Below are 16,998 nucleotides of genomic sequence, written 5' to 3'. Positions count from 1 at the left end.
ATTGATTTTTCCGGGTTTAGAAGTGCCGAAATGTGATAGGAAGATAAAAACTACATATTTTCGTTTGATTAATAATTTTCTATAAATTTTCTATATAACCTTTTCCGCGGAAATTCATCATAAGGGCGGTGTAATGGAAAATCTTCAATATTTCGAAGTTTTCCATAGTATTCTCAACTTTTTTACATACTTTCGGTTTGGTTTGGTCAAGCTGTAGTTGGTTTGGTTGTAATGGGTTTAGTTGGTTTCGTTTGGTTTAGTTGTTTTTTTAAGGTTTGGTTTGGTTTAGTTGTCGTTTTTATGCTTTATTGACATTTTTTTAAATTTTCGCATTTATTGACCATATCCATATTAAGTTGATAAGAATAGATATTATTCGTTGATCTATGTCAAAGGTCGGGAAGCAGATCACTGCATAGTGGTGAAATAACGCATTTCCGCGGATTTTCGTTTTTGATTTTCGTTTTTTCGTGGTCAAAAATAAGTCTGTAATATAAAATAATATTATATTTTTATATATCTCATTTCGTTACTTCTAAACCGTATTCAAAAAACAGCGCATTTCCGCGGAATTTAATTTTTGTATTAGTAGTTACAAAGGCGTCTAAAATATGAAATAACATTAATTTTTCATGTACGTCATTTCGTTACTTTTAAACCGCATTCAAAAAATGGTGGCGCATTTCCGCGGCAAAATTTTTTCAGTAATATACTCCCTGAGGTACCTAAATGACAGAAAAAAATTTGATTCTTTTTTAACAGATTTCGGCTAAACGAAACTTGACCCAATATATTCATTAAATCATTGCGCATAATTACATATTTTTATGGCCTGTCTAATAAATGTTAAGAAATACCAAAATAAAAGAGAAAATCTGATAAATGATAAGTATTTGCCAAAATCTACAAATATAATTAGTACTAAAATTATTCTTCATATTCCATATAGAGATTATATATTTTTATTATTGAAAATAGTACATTCCACCTTATCAATAAGATCTAACAATTATAACGAACAAAAATGTTGCTAACGAATACGTAACTTATTAAATAGCGTGGATTATATGTATTTATATCTACATTTCTATATTTTTTTGGTTCTGCTAATCGCCTCTCTCTTATACAGTAACAAGTAACGTAATATAGTTCTAAAGAATTTTACATAAAAAATATTATTTTTGAAAATTAAATCGTTTATTAGATACAATTAGATACATTAAGTTCATACTACATTAAAAATGGTGTCTACAACACTGTATAATATATATACAGGTTGTCCCAGACACATTTTTGAAATCAAATAAGTTCATTGTTATATATAAAAGTGCTTCGTTTGTCCGCTAGAGGGCATCAAACTTCTCATAAACAAATTTCTTCAGATATTTTAAGAACCGTTATTCCGATCTCAATGAGATTTTGGGTGTCTATGCTATGGCAAGTGCTTTAAGATTATTTGACTTTAACAAAAATCAAGAAAAAGTGGAAGGGTGAAAACTACCCCCACCCCTACATAAATTTTTGTATAAATATTTTATAATTTTACTAACGACAGATTTTCTTTTCGTAAAATGGTCTCCCTAGTATTTACATTTTTTGTCTATTGTAAAAAACGCTACATCGATCGCATAGTTTTTGTGTAATTTTTTTTTGGATAATTTATTTTTCCAAAGCACACCTTCAAAATATACAGGAAATTCCAATATTCCGTGGACATAGAAGAACTATTTTACGTATTTTTTTGATCAAAATAAGTGAATTGCTCATAATTTACCTTTATACAAAAGTACTTCGTTTGTCCGTTAGAGGGCATCAATCAAAAATAAACCCGAAAGTTAATTAATTTAAAAATTATTTTTTTAAGCTTTTTATGAAGTTTATTGTCAAATATAATTTGTGAAACCAACATAAATTGCTAATAACTAGCATGATTGCCTCCATAGCTTGATGTGACAAAAAACATTTTTTGGTAGTCAGCTTTAGAAAAATAGTTTTTTTCGTAAAAAGATTTTTCGAAATTCCAGTTCCAAGGGGGTGAAACCACCCCTCAAATATTACAATATTTTTTATTTAAAAAACGGTCAAGTTTCCGAAAAAACGCTTAAACTCGTATATTTTATTTTGTTTTTTTACATATTTTAAGATTTTTTTAAAAAATGTATACAGGGTGTTTCGAAAAATCTGGTCATTGATTAATCACGATCCTGCTTAAAACGCTTGACGAAAAAAGCTGATTTTTGGAAAACGGATTGACTTTAGGGTGTAGAGGTTCGATAAGAAGGGATTTTTCGAAACTCGAATTCTAAGGGGGTGAAAGCACCCATCAAATATTAGAATGTTTTTTATTTAAAAACCGGTCAGTTTTTCGGAAAAACTCTTAAACACGTATATTTTATTTTGTTGTTTTACATATTTTAAGATTTTTTAAAAATTTATACAGGGTGTTTCATAAAATATGACCATTGAGTAATCACGATTCTACTTAAACTGCTTGACGTTTAAAGCTGATTTTTGGCAAACGGATTGACTGTGGGGTGATAAGGAGGGGTTTCTCGAATCTCAAATTCCAAGAGGGTGAAAACGCCCCTCAAATATTTCAATATTTGTTATTTAAAAAACGGTTAGTCTTTCGGGAAAACGCTTGGACACAATTTATTTGGTTTTTTTACATATTTTGAAATTTTTTAAAAAATCATACAGGGTGTTCCAAAAAGTTGGGTGATTGATTAACTACGATTCTGCTTAAACTTCTGCTTGACGTAAAAAGCTTATTTTTGGCAAACGGATTTTTCGAAAGTCAAATTCCAACGAGATGAAACTACCCCTCAAAGATTATCAAGTTATAATACTACCAAAAATTGAAATAGTGAGGGGAACATATGAAAACCGAAGAAAAAAATTAGCCGGCAAGCCCTCAACAAACTCGTAACCGTATACACCAGTGTAAATTACTGTAGACATTCACAGTCACACACAACAACCACACCTACATCAGTGTACACTAGTGGAACTACACAGTCACACACAACAACCACATTCACAGTCACACACAACAACCACACCTACACCAGTGTACACTAGTGAATCAGCAAGCGATGACAACGATCCCAAAAAATATTTTTTGAGATGTGACGGAATCAGCAAGCGATGGCAACAATCCCAAAAAATATTTTTTGTCGTTGTCATTGTTTGCTGATTCCTTACCGTACTGATGATGCTGGAAGGCGGTTATACTAGTGTACACTGATGTAGGTGTGGTTGTTGTGTGTGAGTGTGAATGTCTACAGTAATGTACACTGGTGTATACGGTTACGAGTTTGTTGAGGGCTTGCCGGCTAATTTTTTCCTTCTGTTATAATAATATCGCCATATTATTTATATAGGTTTTTTATTATGCCATATATTTTATATATATTTTTTATCCAGTTTGTATGTTAATGGAAATTCTTGCTTTGCTTTATCATCACCATTACAAATGATTAATTCGACGCGAACGAAGTCGCGGGTACACGCTAGTACTAAAATATATGTAGTGATGGGGGTAGTTTTCAGCTTTATTCCCATACTTTTTCCTGATTTTTTTCTGAAAGTTAAATGTTAGAGCACTTAGCAAAACATAGACACCCAAAATCTCATTCAAATCGGATTAGTGGTTCTTAAAATATCTGAAAAAATGTTTTACTTTTTTAAAGCTTAATTCTTTCTAGCTGACTAACGAAGCACTTTTGTATAGAGGTAAATTGTGTCCGATGAACTTATTTTTATTCCAAAAATACGTAGTAGTTCTATGTCCAAGAAATATTGGGACACCCTGTATATTAATTATTATTATTCAACGAATATAATCTACCTTATCTATAAGATCTAATCATTATAATTTTCATATTGAAAACGGAAATATTACTAATGAACACATAATTTGCATAGAAACAACTAGTGTATATGGGTCAAAAAAAATTCAAAAATTACAAAAGTATTAATTTTTTATTTAAATCGTTTAATAGATAAAATTTATTATTTCTACATTACAAGAATGTATCTAAAAGCCGATTATATCGCATGATTTTTGCCACTCTATCCAGTTTCTTCAAATCAGTTAAATCGGTGTTACAATTTTCCGGACTGAAAGGATTTACTAACGCCCATATGCCGTTCTGGGGATCGGTAAATATACGGGAAACATACGGCATCCTTTTGTATGATTGGGCTAATACGTTGTGATTTTCGGCAGCCATTGGTGTCCTACAGATATTTTATAATAATAAGTTTTTATAATAATAGCTCCCGTATATAGCGTTTAACGCCTTGGGAGTAGCAAGGTACAGCTCGCCATACTAGAGCCGTTCGGTATACAAGGAAGGTAATGTGGCTAGCACTACGCTTCAACCGCCTCTATTATTACCTCAGGATTGTGAATCCCAAGTACTCATTTAAGGCTGAGTCGACCTAGGTACCCAAACTATTTTTATTTTGATAAAAATAGTCGGCTGATGATATGCCGGGTGTGGGATTCGAACCCACTACCTTGAGATTGGTAGACGAGAGCCTGTACCTCTACGCCACCGGATACCTATATAATAAGTTTTTAAAGGTCTTAAATAGGTGGAAATATTTCGGGGCTAATAGATTTCGATAAAAGAAACATATATTCGAAAATAACATTTTCGCGAAAAAATCCCGTAAACGTGTTTCAGAGGTCGAAATATACCACCTCTAAAATTATTTGCACTTATTCAAGACTCACCCTGTATATTTATGTTATATATTTCCCTTACGGATTTACATTTCTTTTATTTTTATTATTTTTTATTATCTAGTTAATCTGTGAAAACCGTCGAGATTTATAGGCTTGGTGCATTCTCCGCCGGTGCTGCCACCATCGGAGAATATCGTAAACAATCGGTATATACAAATACACGGGTTTAAATAGCGAGTATACGAAGAAAAGTTTATATAATTATTCTAAAAGTGTTAGGAAGTATAAATTCTAAAAAAATAAAAAATAAATATTTGGATATCTTCAGAAGGGACTAACTTGTATTATAATTTATTATTGGACCTAACAAAACTTTTTAGATGAGTTCAACTACGGTAGCGACCATAGTTTTACTCACCGGTTTTGCTAGTGGGGACATAACTTGGGGGAAAGTTTAGTTATTTGAATGTTATTGTACCCAACAACCACGTAATTACGCCCTCCTTTACGTGTTAATATTTTTTCGGCAATTTTATTAAATTTGAAATTGTCAAAACAGTCAAAACACAACGCGACGCCCAATTCAAGTTCTTTTTCACTTAATTTTTACTACCCGAAACAGCGTTACATCACACAAACCTCGTACCTGAGTGATTTGTAGTTAGTTTCAATAACTGCACTACCAAAAAACTAAAATTCTTAAATATTATGACAAAGCCACAATTTCAATATTATTTTAATGCCATCAACATGAACTGTAACCGGGACGGCGTAAAATACATAGCGAAAAAATGCACAAACCTATAGAAATTACTACGATTTACTCTGCTTATCTTTATTAATTGCTACTATTAACAAACATATTAAAAAATAGATTAACTTGAAAATGTAAAAAATAGTCTGATATTCCATATGATCTAAATAAATGAGAAAACTGGACTGTAGACGGCCGATGTTTTTTCATCATCAACATTAAGGTGCGTCCAGACTTGTGACCAAACCCGTAACGTAACGGCGTCAGCTACATTTAGGCGTATTATACCGTATGATCGAAAAAAACGGCGTCCAGTTGGCTTGGAAATGAACATCTATGACATTACCCATATAAAATGACAGCGATCTTCAGTTCATAGCCATCGCTGACGCCGTTTTTTTTTTCGATCATATTGTACTTCAATGCGTGCCATCCTAGTGTTTAAGGAGAATATATTATAAACAAAGAGTTTATAAGATAATAGTAAACTACGGCGCTGTCACGCCGTGCGATAACAGGGACATTCCAGACTACACGCGAAGAGGTCCGCGTGTTCGCGACGTTTGACACAATACGCGTTCTTGTCACAAGAATGGGCGCACCTTTATAAGCATCTTTATACGTCTATGTAAATTTAATTACCCAATTATCCATCTGACAACCGCATAATCTCTTGTTAAATAATATATTAATCCATTTTTCAAATCTGTCTCTAATCCAGATGACTGACCCATTAATTGTCCCAAAAAGGTAGTATTAATTGATGTTTTATCCTACAAAATTAAGTGTATTTTGTATTGAGTCTTGAATATAGTTCAATAAATATAAAAAAAAATCTGCACAGAAAGCTGTAGAGAACCCTGTTATATGAGGGGTTCAGAAATGAACTGAATCAAGTCTAAAAGGTATATAATTATGGAGAAAATAAGATTTAAAGTTTTTTAATGTTACAGGGTGGCTGATTAAAATAAAACAAGCTGGATAAACAGACTATATATAGCTAGAAAATTGGACTTGATCCATTTTAATTCTGACCACTCCATATATTTATACTCAAATTTTAGAAATAGATTTCCTATAATTTATGGAATAAAAGTGTATTAAAAACAGTTGAAATATACAAATTTAAATAAATGAAGGGTACAGGGGAAAAACGGGCTAAGTCAATTTTTAGCGAAATTGAGATATTGATGTCATCTGATTGAAAATATGTTAAATTTTGTTCTAAAAATAGCTTCCATGGCAAGAACGCGATAAGTCAGAAGACAGTATTAAACAAGAAAAATATCCCGTACAGGGGAATAACGTGACAAATCCGTGCGGTACCGAGCAAAAACGGGCTAAGTCGTGTTTTTACGCGCCTATTCGATAGCGTTCTGGTCGCCATTTTAATCGTTTTGCCAATTTGCAGAGTTTGAAAAAGTTTTGTGGAAAGGAAGCTCAGGAGTATTTTACCTCACTGGTGCATAATTAATTGAGAAAATTGGTGACTCTCCTATGAAACAAATTTCAAGGTAATTTTTTTTTACTTTTTTACACAAATCAAAACATTAATTTTCCATTTTAGATGATCTGATCAATATCAGAATAACGAAGATTATTTTCTAGTTTTTGTTCTGTTTCTATATATTATTTATGTAGGCATAAATCTGGTTATTGAGTGAAATAAAATACTTCAAAATACAAAAGTGTTATAAATTCAGGGAAAAAACGGGCTAAGTCATGACCATTTACCAATAAATGTTTGATTTTTCTATCAATTTTTTTTTCTAAAAGCGAAAACTTTATGACTCAAAGATCCGAGATAGTTAGGGAACATATCGATAAAAGAAGAATTTTTTAAATTGAAATATTGTATTTTTTGCAGCGTTTTGAACCTTAAAATTGCTTTATCTCAAAATCATAAAATTTGACCTTGTTTACCGTTTTTCCCCTGTACCCTTCAAATGTATAATTTACCTTCCAATTAATAAAATTGTTTAAATCTGCAGAGTAAACTTGTGTGGTGTACTTATCAACAAAATAAAAGTCACTTGAAGTTTTTGAGAACGCCATGGAGTATATCATTAATGATTTTGGATGATTTGATGCTGTAACCATTTTGATTTTTTTACATTGTAATTTTTCTAAATCACATACCAAAATAGCACTAAATCCGGGACTTGATATAAAAGCTCTAAAAATACAAATAATCAAGATGTGATATTTTTAAGACATTAATTTATTTTATCTGTTTTGGGATATTACCTGTGATTTCCAGGAATTGTGCTGTTTTCAATTATTATGGTATTCAAGCCTTTTCTAGGTATATTTCTCAAATCAATTACTTCATCCAGAAACATATTATGAAATACATTATAAACCATAATTTTAGGCGTACAGTATTCATTTCCTGCATCCAGTATCCACAACTTTGATTTAAAACTTTCTTTTGCTAAAGAAACAGAGTTTTGAAGTTCATCACATTTAGCCCATAGCTGCTGTTCAATTGGTTTGTTGTATCTAAATATATAAGTATTATTTAAATAAAAAAACCTTAATTATAAATTATTACTTACTTAACTTTTAAGATAGTATTAAATTCTTTCCATGGCACCTCCACCAAAGTTGGATTTGTGATATTATTTTGACAAGTTGATCTAGGGACAGTTAGAAAAGCTCTATTAAAATACACTGCAATATCACTGATAAACACATCACTGTTTAAACCAGCATTTTCCAGTTTTGTTAAATCAAACAAAACTATATTTTTTATATTACAAATTATAAAAATGTATGAAATTAATAAAAACTTCATGATTTTAAGTACTAAGTTAAAGTACCTACTCAAAAGTAATCTAAAAACGCTTTTGTAGCATTTTTTGTAAATTAATTGTGTCAGCATGAAATAAAATACCTTTCCATCAAGCCTTAAAATACTTAATGCTATATTTTTTAACAGTCTATTACGTATAAAATATATTTACAATTATAACAACTTAAAATAACTTTATTATATTAAAACTTTATAACTTTATTAGGTTTTCTTTGAGTTGTTGGTACATTTCCATTATTATTTGTATTGTCCAAAGCGTCAGGATTACTACTATTCATAGATTCAATATTAAAACTTTTTCTTAATTGAGCTTGTTGTTGTTGATATCTTGGACAATCCTTTTTCAAATGCGTTACATCTCCACAAACATTACATGAGCCTAAAAAGTTCAAAAAGATAAATAAGTATTTTCTTAACAGTATAGCCATTTCAAATTCTTACCTCCTTTTGGATACAGCCCTCTTTGATTATCAGGACACTGTCTAGCAATATGCCCTTGTTCGTTGCAAATGAAACATTGAGCAAATTTATAATCCATTCCTCTGACAACTTTGCACTCGAAATGTGTATGTTCTGTAGACCCACATTTGAAGCATATTCCAGTTCCTGCTGTTTGTGTTACTTCACCTTTGCCTAATTCGGGACATTCTGACAGTACATGTCCAGATTTTCTACAGTTGAAGCAAACCTAATAAACAAAAAAAAAACTTCAGTATTTATAATTTAGTAGCAATAATTAAGTTGATTACTTACATTCTTTTTCTCTCTTGCAAGTGCCTTTTCAGCTCTTCTTCTTTCTAATTTCAAAGCAGCATTAATTTCACTCCTTGGCAATCCTTTAGTGATCATCTCCCTACGTAAATTTTTTAGCCTGTCTGCATCCTCCTTCTTTACTGGAAAGCCATCAACATAATCTATATCAACTGACTTACCATTAATGAACTGAGTTTCAGGCAATGGTTTCTTTCTTTTGTGTTCATTAGAATCTCTATTTCTGAATGTGTTAGTCATAAGATGTTTATTTGGAAATGGTTTGGTAGAGGGGACACTTTCTGAACTACCAGTTTTTTTGTCAAAATGGTTTAAATTATTATTGTTTATACTAATATTACCATTCACATTACTTTTATTATTATCATTAACTTCATGCTCTTTAGTTTTCTTGAATTTTTTCCTTTTTTCAACTTGTTTAGCTTTCTTTTCCTTCTTTTTAGCAAGTTTTTTCAAATCTTCTTCATTTAATTCCCTGTTATCAGATTTTTTCGATTCATTTTTTATTGGACTCACATTTCGATTCACTTTATTCTTATTATCATTATTTACTTCATGTTCTTTACTTTTACTGAATAGTTTTCTCTTTTCAGCTTGTCTAGCTCTTCTCTCTTTCTTTTTAATAAGTTTTTCCAAATTCACCTCAGCTTTATTGTGATCAGAATGTTTCGATTTATTAACTGTTAAATTATTATGTTCGTTACTATTCTTAACGTTATGTTTAGTTTCTAACTTTTCTGTTTTCCGCTTAAGTTTCTTTTTTTCTAGTTGTTTCTTATACCTCTCTTGCTTTTTAGCAATTTTTCTTTTTTCTGTTTCACTTAAATTTTCTGTAATGTTCTCTATTGCCGTATTCTGAATATTATTTAAATTTGTATTTAAACTACTTTCAGGCTCCTCTGGTTGAATGATAATTTGGAGTTTCTGTTTCTTCCTTTTAGCTTTCTTTATAACAATTTCTTTTGGCTTTTTTGTAATAACTATTTCTTCAGGAGCAGCATCACTGTCACTTTCGTCAATTACTGTCTGTTGTTTATTTTGATTATTTAAAACAACCTCTATTTTACTTTTTAAAGCATTGAGTTCTGCATCAGAATCTTCTGATAACAAATCATGCTTATTTACTTCTAGTTTATTAACGTTCTTAACATTATTTAAATGTTTTTTCGTGTTCTTTTGCAATATCAATTTATTTTGGCCATTATGTAGTTTTCGTTTCTTAATATTAGTTTCTAACTGTCCATTATCAAAATCAGCCCACTTAGTTTCTTTATCCTCCTCGTTCTCTTTTTCTTGTAAAAAAGCTTGGTAATTTGCATTTCTTCGTTGTAAGGCCTCTTCTCGCTGTTGTTTCTCTTTTATTTCTGTATTTCTCTTTAAAAGGTCTTGTTTCATTTCCAGCCAAGATGTTGCAGATTCAGGAAGCTTCTCATTTGACGCCTTGGATCCTTTAGCTCGTGCAAATCGTGTCATTATTACAGTTTTAACACAATGTATTTACCCACGCAAGTTTTTAGTCAAATATATTAAATAATTTATCACTTTCTAAACTATCAAAAGCTCAAAAAATGTGCAAAATACTAAGGTTAGAATAGCCACAGAAAAGCTAAATAAAATTCTGACAGTAACACCATAGATATTATGACATATGACGGGTATATAGAGTTGCCTATATCACAAAATTCTACTAACGTCTAGCCGGGCGGAGAACTTGGCTCCCGAAGCAAACCCGAAGTAAAAACATCTGCAATAATCACGGACATCCGTCTTTTCATTTCGGCAAACATTTCGGCAGTGCGTTTTGCAGTGTTTAGTCGGTATGTCGGGACTTGGTTATTATCATTTATAACCGATAACCGGCCTATTCAAAGTAACCGGCATAACCGGCGATATCCCTAACCCCATTATTTACTTATTTGTTGTTTTGTGTTTAGTTTTTTACTACCAATTATAATATAATTGGCAGTAAACCATATTGTGGTTTAAAATAAAAATGAAGCACCAATGTGCCGAGTGTCTGGGCTTTTTTTCTAAAATCTCTAATTTAAGAAGACATGCAAAAAAGTTTCACCCGAAAGATGTTACAAGATTGGTGCCTTTACAATATAGAAAATGTGCCCCCAACTCGGATATCCAGTGTCGCATTTGTGATAAAACTTTTATTCACAAAAATAGTTTAAATAGGCACCTTAGGAAAGTACATGACCTCAATCCAAGTCTTGAAACTGAAAAAGCTCGTGAAAAAGTAAATAAAAAATGTGCTTTATGCGAACATAAAGATTTTAATAAAAAAAATCTAATGAAACATTATGAAAGTGTGCATGATGTACCTATGAAATGGCAACAGTTGGAGTTTTCTACAATGGATGAGTTTAATCAATGGAAATGTAAGAATTATTTAATGGCCATATTATAATAAACTTAATGTTACATTAACAGTGTGCTTTACCATAATTATGTCATTGCAAATTTAATGCAAGTTAAACATAAAAAAGTTCTGTTTGTTTATTGCTGATAGGACATTCAATATATTATTATTATATTATAGTATAGTCTGACGAGTTGCAGGAGAGTAGTCTGGCTTGGGGTTGTCTACTTTTTTTCTGCACACACAGCCAATGGTAATGCCAAACATCAAGTTTATGAATGAGCATTAAAGACTTTAATAAAATAGTCATAATTTTAAATAAGTGAGCAATTCTGTTTCCAGTGGATATGGAAAACAAAACCTTTTCAAAATTTGTTAAAAAAGGCACATCATCTAAAAAGCAGACATTTAAACAGTACATATGTCATCGTACAGGGACATATATTCCAGAAGGTAAAGGATTACGTCACCTAAAGACCCAAGGCTCGAACAAAATAAATGCTTATTGCCCAGCTAATATCCAAGTGTTTGAAAAAAATGATAACAAGTTAAGAATCAAATATCTTGAAACACATGTTGGCCATAAGCTTGATATTGGTAAGTACCTAAAGTAACAAAAAGTCACTTCAGTTAATTAAGAGATAAAGGACCACACTTTAAATAGGTATTACTATTACTAAGTGTTTATTTTGGTAAATTTTACTTTTTTTATACACTGAGGGTTTTTGAATTGAGGGATTATTGTAATTTGGCATTTTCTTACCTCTTTGAGGGTGCTGTAGTTCGTTTACGAACCACTTTAAATCACATCATAATGGTGACACCAACAAATCTCATAAGATGATGCTTGATGTCATTGATAACGTGACTTTAAGTGGTTTGTAAATGAACTAAACTACACTTGGTTTAATTTATCATAACATACATGTATGTACAATAGATTTTGAAGTTGAAAATGTCTGCATAAATTTACCTAAAATAACTGTGGTCATAAACAATTTCTCTAAAACTAGGAATTGACATATATTTTTCCATGATTCTTTTTTTCAAATTATTCAAAAGTGTAGGCGTTCAGTTAGGAATCATATGAGTTTTTTTTTGTTTTAGGTCACGTAAATCTTACGGAAATGGAAAGAAAAAATATAGCCTCTAAGATCGCACTCAAAATTCCATTCAGTGCAATATTAGATGAAATCCGAGATTCAATTACTAATGATACTCTTAGAAGACTACACCTTACAACAAGAAAAGATCTTTTCAATATAGAGGCGAGTTTTAATTTGTGTTCGTCTTCAGTTCGTCACTCCAATGATGCAATCAGCGTTGAATCTTGGGTGATCGAAATGCAGCGTATTGGAAAGCATATTTTATTTTATAAACCACAAGGAGTTGCTCTAGAAGACCATCCACAATTAAGAATGGAGGACTTTGTACTCATTATTATGACACCTGCACAGCTTGAAATGTTAAAAAAATATGGTTCGGACTGTATATGCTTAGATGGGACTCACGGGCTAAATTCCTATAACTTTGAGCTGCATACACTACTGGTAATAGATGACATAAGAGAGGGCTTTCCATGTGCCTTCCTATTCTCAAATCGGGCCGATACAAATATTATTACATTATTTTTGAAAGAAATAAAAAAGGAAGTAGGACTAATAACACCAAAATCTTTTATGTCTGACCTTTCCGAAGTATATTTTAATGCCTGGCTTGAAGTAATGGGGATACCAGAAAACAGGTAAAATATTTCTAACAAATTTTAAGACAATTTAATTGTATAATTAACTTTATTTTTCCCAGTTTAAGTAGCATTACACTTTAAATAATTAAAAATTACTTTTAGATTTTTCTGCACATGGCATCTTGACAAGGCATGGCGAAAAAATTTATCAAAAATCAAGAGCCAAGAAGACAGAGTAAGTAAAAATAGTAAAAATAGACTTAAGTATTTAAACCAAATTAAAATAAAAGTACCAATTTCTGTCTTTGCAATTAAATTATTTTAATCAAATGTGCATGCATAATTTTACTGACTTTTTATGAAAATTGTTTGTAAAATCAGCATATCACTAAATAATTAAATGCATTTTTTTGCAGATTGTTATATACAAACAGTTGAGGACTTTATTACAAGAAAGGGACCCTGTTGCCTTTGAAAGAATGCTAAATCAATTTTGCACTACCACTGATGATGAAGTTCTGGATTTTAAAAAATACTTTAAAGACAACTATCAAAATAATTCAAAATACTGGGCGTATTGTTATAGGCTGCACTCAGGGATAAATACTAATATGCACCTTGAAAGAATGCATAAAACCATCAAATATTATTATTTAGCTGGAAAGAAAGTTAAAAGATTAGATAAAGGTGTTACAGCCCTAATGAGATTTGTCAGGGATAAACTTATTGATAGATTAATTACCCTTAACAAAGGGAAGATATCCAGTAAATTAAAACTTATTCGTAATCGTCATAAAAATCAACAACTAGACCCATCTTTAGTTGTCCGTACCGAGCATGGATGGGAAATTCCCTCAGCTACAACAAATGAAATTTATTTAATTCAAGAGGGTAATAGTTCCTGTAACTGTCAGCTCAGATGCACTGCATGCAATATCTGTCTTCATACCTACTATTGTACTTGTCAGGATTCATCAATACAATTTAATATTTGTAAGCATATACACCTGCTTGCTCAATATAGGAAGATCAATGAAACTACTCCTAGTGGTAGGTATTCATTTATATTATATTCTTTTTCTATTTAAAACGGCCGAGAATAATAATTTTAGTATTTTTTTCGTTTTGAACGAGCTGAAAATTGTCACTTAAACTGATTTATTCCCTGTAAAGGGAATAAATCAGTTTAAGTGAAAATTTTCAGTTCGTTCAGAACGAAAGAATACTACTAATTTGTATAAGTATTTTTTGCAGTATGAACAATTATCTTTATCTTATTACTACATGCATATATTATAGGTATCAACTCCCAAAAAAAAATTGTAAGTGCAATTTATTTAGGTTTGGTATTTATTGTGGTTTATATGGTGGAGGCTTAAGGGGAAGAATGCCTAGGTAGCATTTTGTTGTTTTTTAAACACATGTTTTTAAACTAGTCCTTGTGTAGAAAAGTTTTTAATTCTAGTCCTTTTTGTTAATCTAGGAACAAATTTTTATACAAATTAATATTTGGGGTAATGGTGCAATTAATATTTTTATAATTTTGGGCACATGGGAAACCTGATTTTAAAAATATTTTTTTTGACAATAATTTTTTGTTGTTTATTTGCAGATGTTTTAAATGAAGTTCCTTCTGAAGTTGAAGAATTATGTATTGATTCGGGTGAAGGTGAAAATGATTCCTCTGTAATTATTAAACAACTTTCTAAAAAACAAAAAGCAACAATATCAGTTCAAGATAGGCAGAAGAACCTACTACAACAATATCATGACATAATAAATAGCTGGATTCACATGAAAAGTTGGACGCACTACAAAAAAATGTAAATTCTTTAACCGCTGTATTGGCCGCGATAGATCATAATAATGAAAGCAGCCAACGTTTCCAGCCCTCTGATAAGATCATTATGGCTAACGAAAATATCATACCTCAAAGGAAATTTTGGCCCACAAAAAAGAAATCAAAGAAATCCAATTCTGTCATCAAAAAACCCACTTCAGACGAATCAAACATCATAGCAATTCAGATTTTGTCAAATAATATATAAATTAATATATATTTTTTTATTAATAAGATGTAATGTTTTTTAAATAGTTTGTTTCAGCGGCTTTGTGAATGTGATACGTCATTGATTTTGGAAGAATAAAAATTGCATCTTTTGTCATCTTTTGTTTCATTAAAAAGTAACAAACTATTGCAAAAATCACAATTTTATTTTATCTTTACTAATAAAACATAAATGTAAATATTCTAAAAATATTTCGAAGTTAGTGGAACCTCCGCTTAGGTATACCAGAAGTTACCTAAAACTTGCTAATTTTAAATGGGATACCATTTAATAATTTTTAAAACAAAAATTTTATACTATTTATATAGAATTGACTAAAAAACTAAACAAAAATTAGAATATCATAACAAACGATGAGGTACATAAAATAATAAATGAGGCTCTAAAATTCATTAAACTTTATTATTATAAAGTTCAATAACGATTTCTATCTTCAATAAACGATAATAGATAAACAATGGATGAACATTATATTCGAATTTAGCGCCATATTAGGTGGATGACGAAAACGCCGTTCGGTAAAATTCGGGAGCCAAGTTTCCCGCCCGGCTAGACGTTAGTCAAAATTCTGTTCTCAATTTTTATTTTGGATCTCAACCACAGATCTCAACCTTATTGACATGTTGTATCTGTTGTTTACTGTGGTTGTATATTATATTATTCTGTGGTCTTCTAGTTCCGCCATCTTGATATTGTTTTGTTTATTACGTAAATTTATAAAACTATATAAAAATACACTAAGTAGTAATTAATTAGGTTTATTCAAGGTATGCCTATGAAAACGGGTTAATAAATCTTATTTGAATGAACAAGGTATTTATTTAAGTTTGAGATGAGTGCTAACCTCAAAATTTTTAGATGTTGCGGAGCGCCCTTGTACCAACTAAAGAAGCTAGTGCTTCAAGTGTTTTGCGAGCATTAACTGGCAGCTATGGAAATGTTCAAATACACAAAAGAGAACAGTCCACTACTCAAGTAAAAAAACAGTCTTCACAACCAGCTACACAGCCTTCTCAAGAAGTGAAACCATATTCCCCCTTTCAAAATACTAAAAATTTAGCAGAATTTGCCTTTGCTAGGCTCGATGATCTACTTAATTGGGGAAGAAAGGGTTCTATTTGGCCCCTTACTTTTGGTTTAGCATGTTGTGCTGTGGAAATGATGCATATTGCTGCTCCTAGATATGATATGGATAGGTAAGGCATTTCAGTCTTTATATGTTCTTCAGTCAGATTTTTGTAAAGGTGTTAAGTTTTAATTTTTTATTTAAGGTATGGTGTTGTATTTCGAGCATCACCACGTCAAGCAGATGTAATTATAGTAGCAGGTACTCTAACTAATAAGATGGCACCAGCTTTAAGAAAAGTTTATGATCAAATGCCTGAGCCACGATGGGTTATTTCTATGGGTAGCTGCGCAAATGGTGGTGGATATTACCACTACTCATACTCAGTTGTAAGGTAGTTATTGCTGAAAAGAAATAAGATTCATTTAACACTAAGTTGATGTTGAGAATTTTGGTTTTGTTTTTGGTAGCTGTAATTAATTCATACATATTTATTATAGAGGCTGTGATCGGATTGTCCCAGTAGATATTTATGTACCTGGATGTCCACCAACTGCTGAGGCTTTGATGTATGGAGTTTTACAACTGCAGAAAAAAGTAAAAAGATATAACACACTTCAAATGTGGTATCGTAAATAAGTATTAAGTATAAAAAATAGCAAAATACGCTCCACCTTGTAAATATATTTTAATTTCAATAACACAGGATATTTGAAGTTTACCACATTATTTAAAAAAGTGTCTGTGTAAATAAAAAAAATGTTGTTAATTA

General features: G+C 31.0%; 4 protein-coding genes across 4 annotated transcripts; 2 read left to right on the top strand and 2 right to left on the bottom strand.

The window, feature by feature from the left end:
- Nucleotides 1–3,999: 3,999 nt before the first annotated feature.
- On the bottom strand, nt 4,000–8,334 carry LOC115879459. Its single transcript, XM_030896347.1, has 5 exons — nt 8,009–8,334; nt 7,698–7,952; nt 7,410–7,626; nt 6,093–6,223; nt 4,000–4,242 (listed from the first exon to the last, which is right to left on the bottom strand). Exons 1-5 carry the CDS (start codon nt 8,332–8,334, stop codon nt 4,026–4,028), a joined length of 1,146 nt encoding a protein of 381 aa, XP_030752207.1. The 3' UTR covers nt 4,000–4,025.
- Nucleotides 8,335–8,353: 19 nt separating this feature from the next.
- LOC115879458 (myb-like protein X) lies at nt 8,354–15,536 on the bottom strand. Its single transcript, XM_030896346.1, has 4 exons — nt 15,521–15,536; nt 9,019–10,613; nt 8,707–8,953; nt 8,354–8,644 (listed from the first exon to the last, which is right to left on the bottom strand). Exons 2-4 carry the CDS (start codon nt 10,507–10,509, stop codon nt 8,448–8,450), a joined length of 1,935 nt encoding a protein of 644 aa, XP_030752206.1. The 5' UTR covers nt 10,510–10,613; nt 15,521–15,536; the 3' UTR covers nt 8,354–8,447.
- LOC115879474 lies at nt 10,594–14,918 on the top strand. The gene is made up of 6 exons (XM_030896369.1): nt 10,594–11,423; nt 11,747–12,001; nt 12,512–13,148; nt 13,254–13,326; nt 13,508–14,141; nt 14,704–14,918. Exons 1-6 carry the CDS (start codon nt 11,030–11,032, stop codon nt 14,916–14,918), a joined length of 2,208 nt encoding a protein of 735 aa, XP_030752229.1. The 5' UTR covers nt 10,594–11,029.
- Nucleotides 15,537–15,800: 264 nt separating the features above from the next.
- LOC115879457 (NADH-quinone oxidoreductase subunit B 2-like) lies at nt 15,801–16,998 on the top strand. The gene is made up of 4 exons (XM_030896345.1): nt 15,801–15,927; nt 16,019–16,356; nt 16,432–16,620; nt 16,727–16,998. The coding sequence occupies exons 2-4, from the start codon at nt 16,019–16,021 to the stop codon at nt 16,863–16,865; spliced, it is 666 nt and encodes a 221-aa protein (XP_030752205.1). The 5' UTR covers nt 15,801–15,927; the 3' UTR covers nt 16,866–16,998.

The sequence above is a fragment of the Sitophilus oryzae genome, unplaced genomic scaffold (genome assembly GCF_002938485.1).
Source record: "Sitophilus oryzae breed Bouriz unplaced genomic scaffold, Soryzae_2.0 scaffold_1576_pilon_pilon, whole genome shotgun sequence".
NCBI classification, from domain to species: Eukaryota; Metazoa; Arthropoda; class Insecta; order Coleoptera; family Curculionidae; genus Sitophilus; species Sitophilus oryzae.
This window is presented reverse-complemented; position numbering and strand designations above follow the sequence as displayed.

What these genes read in the sequence shown, in the direction of transcription:
- LOC115879459 (XM_030896347.1), bottom strand. Translation starts at nt 8,334, where the DNA reads ATGCTGACACAATTAATTTACAAAAAATGCTACAAAAGCGTTTTTAGA. An exon ending in AATACTATCTTAAAAGTTAA is followed by an intron (nt 7,953 to 8,008) that starts GTAAGTAATAAT and finishes TTATATATTTAG; the next exon opens with ATACAACAAACCAATTGAAC. An exon ending in ACAATTCCTGGAAATCACAG is followed by an intron (nt 7,627 to 7,697) that starts GTAATATCCCAA and finishes TTGTATTTTTAG; the next exon opens with AGCTTTTATATCAAGTCCCG.
- LOC115879458 (XM_030896346.1), bottom strand. Translation starts at nt 10,509, where the DNA reads ATGACACGATTTGCACGAGCTAAAGGATCCAAGGCGTCAAATGAGAAG. An exon ending in TTGCAAGAGAGAAAAAGAAT is followed by an intron (nt 8,954 to 9,018) that starts GTAAGTAATCAA and finishes TTTGTTTATTAG; the next exon opens with GTTTGCTTCAACTGTAGAAA. An exon ending in AGGGCTGTATCCAAAAGGAG is followed by an intron (nt 8,645 to 8,706) that starts GTAAGAATTTGA and finishes TGAACTTTTTAG; the next exon opens with GCTCATGTAATGTTTGTGGA.
- LOC115879474 (XM_030896369.1), top strand. Translation starts at nt 11,030, where the DNA reads ATGAAGCACCAATGTGCCGAGTGTCTGGGCTTTTTTTCTAAAATCTCT. An exon ending in TGAGTTTAATCAATGGAAAT is followed by an intron (nt 11,424 to 11,746) that starts GTAAGAATTATT and finishes TTCTGTTTCCAG; the next exon opens with TGGATATGGAAAACAAAACC. An exon ending in TCAAGAGCCAAGAAGACAGA is followed by an intron (nt 13,327 to 13,507) that starts GTAAGTAAAAAT and finishes ATTTTTTTGCAG; the next exon opens with ATTGTTATATACAAACAGTT.
- LOC115879457 (XM_030896345.1), top strand. Translation starts at nt 16,019, where the DNA reads ATGTTGCGGAGCGCCCTTGTACCAACTAAAGAAGCTAGTGCTTCAAGT. An exon ending in CCTAGATATGATATGGATAG is followed by an intron (nt 16,357 to 16,431) that starts GTAAGGCATTTC and finishes TTTTTATTTAAG; the next exon opens with GTATGGTGTTGTATTTCGAG. An exon ending in TACTCATACTCAGTTGTAAG is followed by an intron (nt 16,621 to 16,726) that starts GTAGTTATTGCT and finishes TATTTATTATAG; the next exon opens with AGGCTGTGATCGGATTGTCC.